The sequence below is a fragment of the Petaurus breviceps genome, unplaced genomic scaffold (genome assembly GCF_028583685.1).
Source record: "Petaurus breviceps papuanus isolate PSGF00001 unplaced genomic scaffold, PetGlider_PUasm1.0 90683, whole genome shotgun sequence".
Lineage (NCBI taxonomy): Eukaryota > Metazoa > Chordata > Mammalia > Diprotodontia > Petauridae > Petaurus > Petaurus breviceps.
The window spans coordinates 5,833,931-5,847,836 of NW_027187308.1; the positions used below are offsets into that span (position 1 = coordinate 5,833,931).

At 35.2% G+C, this 13,906-nt stretch overlaps 1 protein-coding gene across 2 annotated transcripts in view; it reads right to left on the minus strand.

The window, feature by feature from the left end:
* Positions 1 to 203: 203 nt before the first annotated feature.
* The window catches only part of CEP97 (centrosomal protein 97), a 33,452-nt gene continuing 19,749 nt past the window's right edge, over positions 204 to 13,906 (minus strand). For both annotated transcript variants that reach the window (XM_069065315.1, XM_069065316.1), the window contains exons 7-11: positions 13,140 to 13,304; positions 12,319 to 12,452; positions 10,168 to 10,945; positions 8,357 to 8,432; positions 204 to 6,322 (exon numbers count right to left, since the gene is read on the minus strand). In XM_069065315.1, coding sequence (XP_068921416.1) covers positions 5,615 to 6,322; positions 8,357 to 8,432; positions 10,168 to 10,945; positions 12,319 to 12,452; positions 13,140 to 13,304 — 1,861 coding nt within the window. In that variant the 3' untranslated portion in view covers positions 204 to 5,614. The remainder of the gene's footprint in view (positions 6,323 to 8,356; positions 8,433 to 10,167; positions 10,946 to 12,318; positions 12,453 to 13,139; positions 13,305 to 13,906) is intronic.

Below are 13,906 nucleotides of genomic sequence, written 5' to 3' on the forward strand. Positions count from 1 at the left end.
GAGCATGGAATCAAGAAGATTCATCTTCATGAATTCAAATCCAACCTCTGACATTTATTAGTTGTGTGACCCTGGGCAAGTCACTTAACCCTGCTTGTCTCCGTTTCCTCATCTGTGAAATAAGCTGGAGAAGGAAATGGCAAACCACTGCAGTATCTTTGCCAAGAATACCCCCCAAATGGGTCAAGAAGGGTTGGACATGATTGAAACAATACAACAACATATATCCTTTAATCATGAGAATCATGAATAAGAACAATTATTACTAGTAGTTAAAAAAAAAGTCAGATTAAGTCTAAAGCAAAGATACAAATAATTTATTTAAAATTAGAACCTCAGAAATACAAACTAAATATTTAAGCACAATTTTAAAAGTCAGCAGTCATCAAAAAATATATACACTGTGATCACTTTAACCACATATTTTTTTCTACTGGTTTTAGAAGAAAAAACTAAAAATAAATCACAAATTAATTTTTTAAGTCTATTATCTACATAAAACATTACTCCTCCCAATAAACAAAGAAATGGAGCTGTAAAATGAACAAAGCCACCACTGCATGATTCCCCCATGTACTCAGTGAATTGGATTCAGAATGGTATGCAAGGTTAAAAAGCACCTCATTTTTGGAAAAAATACAATTAAGTACATGGATACTTTCCAAGGCTGTTTTTTTTACTATCATTTACTCTATTTATGAAATTTTAATATGGCATGATAGGTTCTATCTTGGAAAGAAAACTCAGAGAACCTTTAAATAAAGTTTTTTTGATTAAATTTTCTGTTTCACTCCATGGCAAAGTAGTCATAAACTTTTCCTAGAAGTAACTATGAGGAGGGACCATGGTTTAGCAAATTTACTTCAACTAGATATATAATCATCAAAATAAAAAATATTAAATAAGTAAACCATCTTTCAACTTGGTTTGTGAATGGGTCACTAATCTTTTTCATGCTGTATCCACTTCCTAGGAATACCTTCTCCTATATTTTTATACCATATCCATTTCACTATATTTACAGCATTTCATTTTTTAGATAGTATTACTTCTGTCCTTGCCCATCTTGATCCGAAAGCACTGTGGTATTTAATGTACTGTAAATACAACTACACAAATCATCAGAATGGACCACCAATAATTAGACAATTGAGCCCAATTTCTGAAAACACTGACAAAAATGGGAATAAGATAGAATTAAGCACACAAAAACACATCACTACAGAGGGTTTTGTTTTTGTTATTTTAACAAATATACCATCCCTCCCCACAAACCCCTTTAATATATCACAATTTGCAAGATCTGTGGTATCTACATTATCAGAGTGAAAAAAGTTATCTGCACACTCACAAGAACAGCTTTGTCATATATCATTTATATTTCTACCTGTAGCATGCATAAGGCTTTTTATAATCAAATATACAAAATCAAACTAGCTTACGTATTAGTTGACTAGCCTGACAAGTGCTTTCTGTAATTAGGATAGTTTGGACTATCACACCTAGTTGGCGCAATAAACCTTGAGATCTGAAGTGATCAAATTCAAAGATTCACTAGAACTTTATTCTGATTAACAACATGTCACTTTTTATTATCAGAAGTTCTTTGATTAAGGTACAATTATATCTCATCATGGTATCAGGATGTCCCTGGGTTCTCAAAATCTAAGCCATAAACTCTAATAGGCCTTTAACCAAGCTGGAAAAGTTTCTAGCACAGGTCCAGCAATGTATATTAACTAAGGACTAAAACAGTCAAGTTCAGAGAGCAGACCATCAAAGTATAAATTTTTTTGGCCCCAGCAACTTATGAAACTGTTTACTAAGACGTGGAGAGGTCTCAGTTGGTAGGAATAGCTATTTGTACTGAAGAAATTACAGATCATTGACGTACAGAAGAAAGAATCCTTTACTAAACTTTTACTTAGTTTCCACTCATTTTTATAACACATAATTAATACAACTATGTTTCTTTGAAAAAAAATCACAGTCCTTTATTTAGTTGTTTTTATTTTTTTAATGACTTCTCCACCTTCAATGGCAAAACTGTTTTCCTTTCAAAGACAGAAAAATAAACATAGCAAAACTGTCTACTCACTGCTGTAAAGTACAAAATTTTTATATCAAAATTTTTAACCAAATTTCAACAAATTCCATTGTTTGTAATTGTTTCTAATGGAAGTGAACTAAATCTGTATAATCCTACAGACTGGAAAAATTTTTAAGTGAAGTGAAGCAATATTGTTGAATTGCTCCTACACCTTGACTAAAAACACTTTAGAACAAGGCCAATGTACTCAAAGAACTAACTCCCATATCCATCCTTTTCTGCCAACTACCAAATCTTGCTAAACTACCATAGCCTCTTAATCCAATCTGCTATTATACTCTGTGACTTTGAAACCAAAAATTTAATAAAAATTAGTTTTAACTATTTTAAACCCCTCGGGATATATTAAGCCTGGTCCACACATTTCCTACATTCTAACTTTAAATTACTTTTAATCTCAACTACATGCAAGATAAATTGTAAAGGTCCAAAAGAAGAAGAGGAAGGGATGTCTTAATATTCTTGTACTTCAAAACTTCAATAAAGGTAAAAAAGAGATGGAAATATTAGTTGATGTGGCATTTTGCTAAATCTTCGTGAAATTAAATTCTTTTGAAGGTTAGTTATGAGTAATGAAATTCACATATCAAAAGAAAGAAAATAATTCGGCTAAATGTTAGTGCACACATGACCTTAACAAAGGAAAAAGAAAAAAGGTGTGAGCAAGCTAATGTCTGATTAGGTAATACTGAAGTAGGAAACTTTAGCAGCTTTTATAGAAAATTTTAATGTTATGAGAAGTAGAACTTTGGCACTAGGGCAACACAGGGTGGTTTTTCTCTGTCTAATTCCTGGTAGGAAATTAGGCACTTAATTGTAAAAATAGAAAAATAGTGTGCATTTAAGAAGAAATCTAAAATGATCCATAAAAAAACAATTAGCATCATCCAAAGCCTGAAAAATCCTTCAATTATTGTTTAACAAGAGACCAACAAGACATGTTATCACTAGAGGGGGTAAAACACAATGTAATAAGCCCACTTAACACCTAGAAACATATCACTACTGTGTTCACTCTAGGATTAGCTAGCCAAAGAAAGCAGATGGAAATTGTCCTTGGCAAAAACATTCTGGATCCATTAGAATTCACAACTTGAGTGCTACTTATTTATGAACACAGAAAAAATAATTCCAGCATAAATACTATCAATGTTAACTGAATTCTGGAAGGTTTCAGTGTTTATTTTACATAACTCTAGAGAATGGATTCCCAGTGAGTTACAGGGAATGACAAATAGGTCTTCGACTTTTAACTAAAGTCTCAGACTATTTGAATGTTCTAAATTGCTGTAATCCTAGGAATCTGATTAGAAATTATAATCTCTAGAACAGTTTAGTACTCTCTTCCTCCTGAAATTACTGTTTATATACTTTGTATTAATTTACTTGTGCACATAAAATCTCCTAAAAGAATGTAAACTTGAGAGTGAGAGTGGGAATTGTCTCATTTTGGGTTTTGTACTACTAGGGCCTTACACATATTAGTAGATGCTTTAAAAATGGTTGTTAAATGGAATTGAATGACAACTCTAATATTCCATAGATACCATGATTCTATATGCTTGTGGTTAAAAGATATTAGAATGTTTTTTGATGACTTTCCAACAATCAAAACATTTCCCCAAAGTTAGATTATGCATGTTTTGGTTTACAGATCTACTTTTGATGACTTGAAATATTTTCTTTGTACATTTGGGGAATTTTTTTTTAACCTTAAGGGCAAAAGAGATGGTTTCCCTCAACCACCACTACTAATTTCTCTCCAAAATGTGAGACTTTTTTTTAAAGCTGTGAGAAATATTTCCCTAAAAATAAAAAAGGGGCAGGGCAGGGGAGGGCAGCTCAAGTTTTTCAATCAATATATATCTTCAAGTCCGTACATGCCTTACCTAAGAGCAGAATTAAAAAGGTGACAGTATATGGGCTTTCTATTGACATCCATAGTCAAATCTAAGTACTAATTCCTCCCCCATCCCTCAAAAAAGGGGGAGAATATATCCTGTTTAAATAGAGGTGAAGCAGTATGGTATAATGGTAAAAAAGGAAATATCTAGAGTCAGAATACCTAGGTTTGGGTCCCAGCTCTCATAATTTACTAGCCGTGTGACCCTGGGTAAATCATTAAAAAAAAAAAAACAGATTTCACAAAAAAATTTATCTGTAAAGTGAATACAATTTGAAAGATGTCAGAATTCTGATAAATGTAGAGATCACTTATGACTTCAGAGGATTAAGTATGAAGCATGCTTCAAGCTTCTCAGACGAGCAATAAGTGCAGAACAAAGCACGTTCCCAGGTATGGCTGACATGCTGATTTGGCTATACTTCTTTGTTACAGGAAAGAGTTATGCTGGGGGTAAGGGAGAAAGAATGAAGTGACAGAGATATTAATCAAGTATTTACAAACAAAACAAAATAAAATGGCTATCTCCAAATCCAATCAGCATTTACTAAGTCCTTACTACATGCAAGGCACTATGTTGGGGACAAAAAATTAAAATTGGGGTTAATGTGAGAAAAGTGCGTTGTAAAGGGCATATAAATAGGAACTGTTATTTAAAATATTGAAAAGGTACACAATTGGGAAACATGTCAAGAGTGCTTACAAATAAAAATAAACCTCATTCCAGTAGTTTTTTAAATCAAAGAATAAGAACACACACAGTGGTATTATTAACAAATGGAATGATCTTTGTGCTTGCTTTCTCCCATCTGAGAAAAGGGTTTCTATTATTGCTTCCTTTAAGTAAGCCAAGTTACAGGGCTGGATGAAACACTTCACTGTTGAAGATCCTGTGATTTTAAAGATATTTTGATATTCATTAAAGATCTGTTTCTTAAGGCAATTAATCATCTTTACAGAAAAATTTCTGTAGTTTCATTGTGTCCTACTGGAAATGCTTGCAAAGATATTTCCCTGACTCAAAAGGAGAAAAAACAAAGCAAGGCTAGAACCTTCCTGCTGCATCAGAAGATGAAGCAGTCAGTTTTTGTTCCCCTCTCAACAATTCACTGTCCTGTACATAACTGGTTCATTGCATTGGATTTCTTTTTATATAGAATGTATTACATAATTATTTTCTACATTAACAAAAAAGAACAGAAGTTCTCTAAAATGATGCAACAACCATTTAGATGAAATGTCCTAAATCTGAAGATGCTTTATTTTAACTCTCTTTGGAGGAAAACATAATCTTAGCACATTTCACATTGAAACACACTGAAACATTTGAATTATTAAGAAATAAAGTGCATATAGCTTTCAATATAAATACTACTCTGCATCGTATTGCTGAGTATGTGAACCTATGAGATTAGCAAAATGCTGTCAAAATGAAGCCTCAGTATGACATTTGAAATCTGGAAAACAAGAGATGAAAATACAAATCCTATATGAATTATGAATTTTTTTCCCTAAAAAACGCACCTGAAAGAAAACATAAGAACAAGTGAAAATTAGGAAGAATTAAATAATTCCTCAGTTTTCCACGGCACCAGATACACTTACACAGCAATACCAATGGGCAGCACCTGTAATGCAGAGTCACATTCTGATTGATGACCTTGAACTTCTGCATTTGATTTACAAGTGTCTGGTGTCTGAGTGGTGTCATCTTGCAAAGGAGCAGCGTTGTTATCAGCTATATTAGCAACAGCAGCTGAGTCAGACAAGGAACATGAACTTCTTGGGGCCGAAGTAATTTGAAGGCTACAATCTTCTACGGCATCCTCAAGACTGGTCCTGTCATCAGCATCTTCTAGCTGCTGTACTGAAGTTAAATACTGTTCGAGAAGAGTCCTATCCTGTTCATTATTAGAGCTGTCTTTGTTCCATTCATTGGGCTCTTCACTGGCATCCCCTGTATCTGTATCTTGGAAATATCTAACTGTTTCTAAGGAATTCCCCATTAAAGAACTATCACTCCCTCCCATGGAACTCTTTTCAGAATCAAAGGAATACTGCAAGTGAACTTGTTCTGCGAGGGAGGAGTGAAAGCCAGAGTCTGGGAATTCAGGTAAGACTTTCTCCTGGGAAGCTTCAGTATCCGAAATAAACCAGTCAGAAGCACTGGCTGAAGAGGGCTCCTGACTCGAGATAAATAATGGAGAAGACTGGGAGGACAACAGGGTACTGGAGATGGGAGCACTAGACTGAGAGGCAGAACTGAGGTGCTGGTTCACTGCCTGCTGCCAATCTTGTAGAGATCTCACCTGCAAACCACAGAATGAAGTCTCATTATGGAATAAGAGGCTCATAATTACGCAGTGGACTTTAAAACACAAACATAAACCATCATCAGTAGGGCATGCACTTAAGTTGTTTTTCTAGTAGTTAGCCCAGTTACTAATGAAATCCAAGTGGTGAACTCAGTGCATCTGAGGGCCTTATCTGCCATGTTTAATGACTGCAGAACATACTCCAACTTTCAGTCACAGTACGAGTACCTTGATCCCAAAGAGAATTGGGTGAGAGAACAGGGATGAACCAAGTAGAAAAATAATTCAATGGAACAGTGGGTCATTAGTATTATCTTTCTATGTGAAACACGCTATATACCTTTTCTAAGTAGAAGACAAAGCTATTAAATATGACAGATTAAATCCAGTGAATATGAAAGCAGAAAATACTATATAATATACACAACTATAACCATGATTTGAATGTACAGGCAGGCAAAAGAGTTTCTTAAATGTAAATCAATGATGAATTCTCTGAAAATATCTCAGTAACTCCCAGTTCATGGCTACTGGACTCAAATCATATGAAGACTCTAAAAAGCTCATAGGTCGAATTCCTCCTACAAATAACATCACAAAATAGATTCCAAGCCTTGGATGATCAACCAGAGTTCATCAAGCAGTATCTGACACAGTACAATTTCAGGATAGAAAATAATTCAGATGGTGTCCTGTAAATAAGAATCAAACTGTATTCACTTGACAAAGCAGCTTATGCTATATTTCTCAAGATATACAATCATGTAGCCTTTAAAAAAGGCTTTACACTTTAAAAAAACTCAACTCATGGTCAAATGTAAATTAAACAGTGTCCGACAAAGTAGATATAAAAATCCCTTAAATTTGGTTGTTGCTATTTCTGGAAAGGTATGATATGTTTTCCTTATAAGAATATTCTACCTACCAGTCAGTCCCTCAGTCAACAAATATTTATCAAGTGCCTATTTGGTCCCAAGCAATTACTACCCTAACCAATGTCATTTTAACATTCATTCATCCAACAGGGAAAAAATATCTGTTATATACATAACACCCATGCTAGACACTAGAGATTGCACAAAATTCAAATAAAGTACTTCATAAAACTTACAGTCTAGTAGAGAGAGAAGACACAAACAGGGATGCTGACACTACACACGATTATATGGCAAGTGAAAAGGAAAGCTAGAAAACAAAGTAAAACATGAGCTCTACAAGGCAGGGTCATTATAGACAAGGGGAAGGGAAAGATAGGGGCTGTGACAGTGGTTCAAGAGGCTTCGGTGGAGAAGCCAGTATTAACTTAATCAAACTTAATAGTTTGAACTTAAAAGGATGGATATGAATTAGTGTAAGCAAAAGCCAAAAACAGAAAAGTGTTCAAAGGATAGAAAGCAAAGTTTTTTTGCCTGGAGCACAGAATAGGAGGGATAAGAGCAATATGAAATAAAAACAGGCTCGATGGCACCCAACTCAGAGTGTCCTGAGTGCAAGGCAAAAAAGTCTAAGGATGTGGGCCTGAAGTTTGAAATAAAAGTCATTAATAAATTGTAATCAAACCTTACCCCTGCAATACTGTTCTGACTAATGGTATGTTTTCATAGAAACTCTATTAGCCATTTTCTTTCTCCTTTGAATTTTTCCTTCATTTTCTCACATTACTCAGAAAATGAAATTTTTTTCATTTAAAATAAAACTAAAATGTCACCCAATAAATCTGCTACTCCCACATAGGAAAATAAATGGCAATTCACACACTTGCTATCCTTAATCTTTACAAAGGGTAGGTAGGGTGCCAGGGTGTACAGACTTAGTCCTTCTTCCCTTGGAAATGTATCTTTTGGGGCAGCTAGGTGGCACAGTGAATAAAGCACGGGCCCTGGAATCAGGAGGACCTGAGTTCAAATCCGACCTTAGACACTTGACACACCTTACCAATTGCCTTGTCTTCCCCCCTCAAAAAAAAAAAAAAAAAAGAAATGTATCTTCTGTTTACACAAAGAGTTAAATCAGTCGAACGGAATTTACCTGGTTCCAAAGGAATCTGACAACCTCTTCTTGCACAAGCTTTTGAATATGTTCTTCATCTCTTTCTTTTTTCAATCTGCAATTAAAAATGTTCAGATTACTGACAGAAGGCAGAACTATGAACTTATGGTTAGCACAACCAATATATAAAGTTTCAGGAGATTAATTTTCCAACAGTCCAGTAATGATCTTTTTACTTCTGTATCTCATCTTAAATGAAAATCTTAAATGGAAGTAAAATAGTTATGTGAACTCCTAGTAAATATCAATTAATATCACAACTAATAAATAAAGATCTTACTCACTTTTACATAGCACTCACTGTGCAGAATGGTAACACAATCACAGTAACAATAACAACCAGAATATCATGCATAAAACAAAGTCCTAAATAATGTTAACTATGCTTGTGAGAAACTGATTCTAAAGTAGTAATTTAGTATTATTCTGTCCTAATTAATGGATGCTGAACAATGATAGACAGAGAGATAAAGAGATAGACAGATACAGAGATAGTTTTAAATTTAACCTCTTTAAAGTTAATGAAAAGTAGACTGTCATTCACAATGGGAAAGAATCAGGGGTTTGTTTTGTGGGAATTGACTGGTATCAAAACAAAATTAATTCCTAACAGATTTTTTTTAAGAGAATAAAGTTAATGAAAGATCACTAACAGGTTTCCCAGTTCAGCGTTATAAAAATAAATAGGGATATATTAGAAACTTTAACATACCCAATAATTTTAATCTACCTTTTTATATTTATTTTGGTATAGTTCACTCATGACCCCAGGTGAGTGTAATATACTCGATGAATTCTCTAACTACAAAGAATTGATGCATTTACATTTTAAGTTAGGTCACCTTAATATGTATCATTATTATTCGACATAAACCTATGAAATTTTAACTGTTTTGTCTGATAAAATAAATGGATCATGTGAATTATGAAACTTAAGAAAGGGCTCTGCAAACTTTAAGAGTCTATTAAAATGTGACATTATTATTGTTAGCATTACTACAGAAGCCAATTCAACCAATAATCATATTTATTTTCTGAAAAATTATAGCATCTTCTGGCTTCCTGCTGTTTCTCTCTATAAGCCTTACGCTACGTACTAATTTTAGTTCCATCTCTTCATCCAGAATCTAAGAAAACACAAGTTCCTTGAGTAAAAGAACAATTTCATTCCTCAGCACTTGCAAGTACCTGATACATAGTAGGCACTTAATAAATATTTGTTGAACAACTGACTCTTGTCCCTTTGAAATAGTGTTTTCTCAAAAAAATAAAAATAGTGTTTTCTCGCCCTTACAGTTCTTTTTCATGTCCAGAAACAAATACACTTTAACTTTCAAGGATATGTAATTTCGTTTGTGTGAAATTTCACTCTCTCTTGCCACAGATCACAAGTCCTACTACTATGCCTTGGTTACAGGCCTTCATGAGTTGCTCCAGTTGAGAAACGTATGCCCCTGTAGCCAAACTGGTAATGAGCGTGTTCAGACTTATGCAGGCTAGCTTTGGTTACAAACACACTGCCGGGGGCTGGCCCACATTCAAAGTCTTTCCAGCATGACAAAACACACATTCCAGGGACACAGCCCTCAAGGGCCCAGGTTATCTCCATACGACAAAAAGGCATCAGAGGAAGACCTAAGTGGAGATTTCCAAACAGAAAATCTTGTTGTGCATAGCATGCCAGATATTTATCTGTATCCCATACACAAAGTGATAACTCAAACTTCCAAGACAAAGTAAGTCCTCTATTCACAAAACAGGTGCCACCAGAAATAGAACTCTCAACCCACCTCTTCATTTCATCTGTTAGGCAAACAATGTGCTCTTGCATCCTCCTCAGCCGGATTTCATAGCGTACTTCTTTGGCTTGAGGGTGGTAGTTCCTGATGTAAAATCCCCTCCAACAGGCCTGGAGCTTGGTGGCTGCATCATTCATTCTTTGAAATACAGTAGAATCTTTGTCCAAAGCAACAGATCCTTCAGGGAAAAGCCTGCAGGGAACTTTTTCAGAAATGATTTGAGACAATGCGCCCTCATTAACAAGGTGTACACCAGAAAGCCTGAATCCACCTGTCCCAGGAAAGTCTGTGGGGGAGTGAGTAACACCATCTCTAGAGACATCACTTGCTGCGGCCAGCTCGGGGCGGAGCAATATTCCATCTCTGTCACTAGTCTCTAGGTTTCCCTCACCATTTGCTGGTTTAATAGAACTCTCTTTTGAAAGCCACAAAGCCTTTTCTACTTCCTTGTCCACATCCTGTTTTTTCATTTCTTTCAGTGATTCAATTATAGTGCCATCATCTTCCAGGTCCAAGTTTATACCATGCAATCTCAGCTCAATAGTAGGAGATACTGGGGATAATCCTGAGGCAACAGGCATAAAAGTAGACTCTGAAGAGAGAAGACTACAGTTCAGCTTATCTTCATCTGTCTGTATGTCTTCCAGGTGTAGGTCATTTCGAGAAAATCTTGCCGTCTGTACTGAAGTTGTCAGGTTACTCTTAACAGCATATAAGTGATCCTCGTGGGCACTTGCCCCAACCCAAGAATTTACTTGAATGACAGGTTCTAGAAGAAATAAAGATAGTTTCACATGAATTACTAAGAATTTGAATCGTCTATTTTTGCCTACAAATTCTGCATTAATATCAAGTATCTAAAAAAAATAAGCAAGCAAATAACAGTGATTCCCCACAATTTTCCCCAAATCCCAAACCATGTTTTCTAAAAATCCAGTGATTTCACAGTTCTTAATAAGAGCCATCAGACCATATAAACAGGGTGTTATTTTCTTATTCCAAAACAATAATGCTATAAAAAAAATTTTAAATAATTTAAACCAAAAGAACAAACAGTTCTTAAACGTATTGCAAAAAATAATCAGTCATAAATAGAATCATTCCAAATCACCAATAAGCGAAATAAAAATCAAAGAACTCTGAAATTTCACCTTATACCCAGAAAATTAACAAAAATAACAAAAAACAAGAACAGCCAGTGTTAGAATGACTGTGGAAGGTTGGCCACATTCATGGATTCTTGGAGCTGTGAGAAATATGTAACAAATATGCCTATCAAGAAAAACAGATTACAACATTGGCCATGTCCAAAAACTATCTGTTTCATTCTGAGTCCATTATTTCTCTGTCAAGAAGTGATTAGTATGATTCAACACTGGTCCTCTCAAATCATAGTCAATCACTGCATTAATCAGAAGGCTAAGGCTTTCAAATTTACTTTTCAGTGTTGTTAACTGCATAAATTGTTCTACTTGTTCTGTTCACTTTACTCCAAATCAGTTCACACAAATCTTCTCAGGTTTCATTGAAATGCTCACTTTTATTATTTCTTATGGCACAACAGTACATTACATTCATATGCCATCATTTGTTTGCTATTCTCCAACTGATGAACACTCCCTTAGTGTCATTTTTTTGCAACAACAACTACAAAAAGAAGTGCAATAAATATTTTTGTACACATGGGTCCTTCCCTGCCTTTGATCTCTTTGAGGTATAGGCTTAATAATAGCATCATTGGGTTAAAGGCTATGCAGTTTAGTAACTTTTGGAACACAGCTCCAAACTGCTTTCCAGAATGGCTAGACTTATTCATAGCTCCATCAACAGTGCATTTTAATGAGCCTGTTCTCCTGTAGCCCCTCCAGAAAAATTGGTTAGTTTTGTTGAACTGGCATTTTTTCCTTCACTTTCTTATACTTTATTACAAGGGACAGTTTACTGGGCAAAAGGAATGAGAGAGATAGTTTTGGAAATCAAGATGACATAAAAACAAAAGCTATCAACAAAAATTTTAGAACGATTTAAAAATAGAAAAGCTTGATCTACACTTTAAAACCAAAGCTCTAATAAAAACCAAACATATGTATATGTATTAGGTATACCAAAGGCACCCTTCACAGAAGCACATGGGAATCTTACCACTTTCCAGGACTATTTGATCACCTGGAGCTGGACCTGAGTGCTCAGGTGCAAGGGTGACCTCTGTTTCACTAGCAGCTGAAGATGAAGATTCTTCATTTTGGTTTTGACACATCAGCTGCCTCTGGTGAAGCCTAAAAACCAGTAACATATTGATTTTAAATTACAGTTTACCTCATGTGGCAGTTCATTGTTTCAGATCAGGTAGCTTCCCAGATGTACCACCTCCCAAATTTCAAAGCCTTGTCTTGGAGAACCAAAAAATAAAGTTTAGAAATAATTCTCCACATGGTACTTAGATACACAAAACCCTTTAAAGTTTTACCCAGCAACAACCTAATCTCTACATATGATACAACTAAATGTTTTCTGTTGTCTTCATAAGCAAGTATTTAAATTCACATTTGGGAACATTAATTAGGTAAATAATACTATATATAGTAAACAATACTATATATACATAGCATGTATATATGTAGCTCCCTTTCACTCTCTGCCTACCACTACCTCTTCCTCATCAGCAATGAAAGGCAATGGAATCCTAAGTTTTATGGATGGACCATATGTCTCTACTATGGTGTCTCTACTTCCATATCCCCAACAGTAACAAGGAGTTCTGAGTGCTCAGTAATGGAAGGTACAACACTTCTTGTCGGCATCAGTAAATAAGCATTTATTAAACATCTATTATGTGTTAGACACTGTGCTGAGAACACCTTCACCATATGCTGGAATTAGAACTACTAACACCATTTGATGGCTGAGCTGAGAATGCTTTTTCCTTTGGAATCCATCAGCTGCTACATATTTGACATGCTCACCTCTGTTTACTCAGTATCTTCTCCAGTTTGGCATCCTCTGCAGTTTGAAGGCCCAGAGTAGAAGTAAGAGGACAAACAGTTGCCAGATACTGGACGAGCTGAATGTGTTGACCAGGTCGGTATGATCTTCCCTTGCCTTGACTGTAAAGCCACTCAGCCTTCAAACTGAAAAGAAAATGAATGAAGGATACTGTCTAGGATGGAATGGCCCAGTATAAAGCATTTTGTGATTGCTGGCCTTCTCTTCAAGTCTCATCTTTATCTCAAGATCTCAGGACATACTTATACCAACACAGCAGTACTACAGAATGATCAAATGTCCAGACCATGGATAAAACCTGAGGACAACTTTGCGTCTTGGAGTCTTTTGCTCATAAACTTAATGCTAACTTCCGATTAAAAAAAAAAGTGATCTTTGTTCATAAAATTCACAGTCTTAAAAACTGATCTATCTGGTTCGCTCTCCTTACTAAATTACATTTGAAACCATATTTCTTTTTTTAATTAATTTATTTCTTTTTAATTTTCAACATTCATTTCCACAAGATTTTGAGTGCCAAATTTTCTCCTCATCTCTCCCCTCCCCCCCAGATGGTGTGCATTCTCATTACCCCTTCTCCCAGTCTGCCCTCCCTTCTATCATCCCACCTCCCCCCTCTTATCTCCATCCCCCCTTACTTTTTTTTGTGGGGCAAGATAGATTTCTATACCTCACTGCCTGTATATCTTATTTCCAAGCTGCATGTAAAAACAATTTTTAACATTTG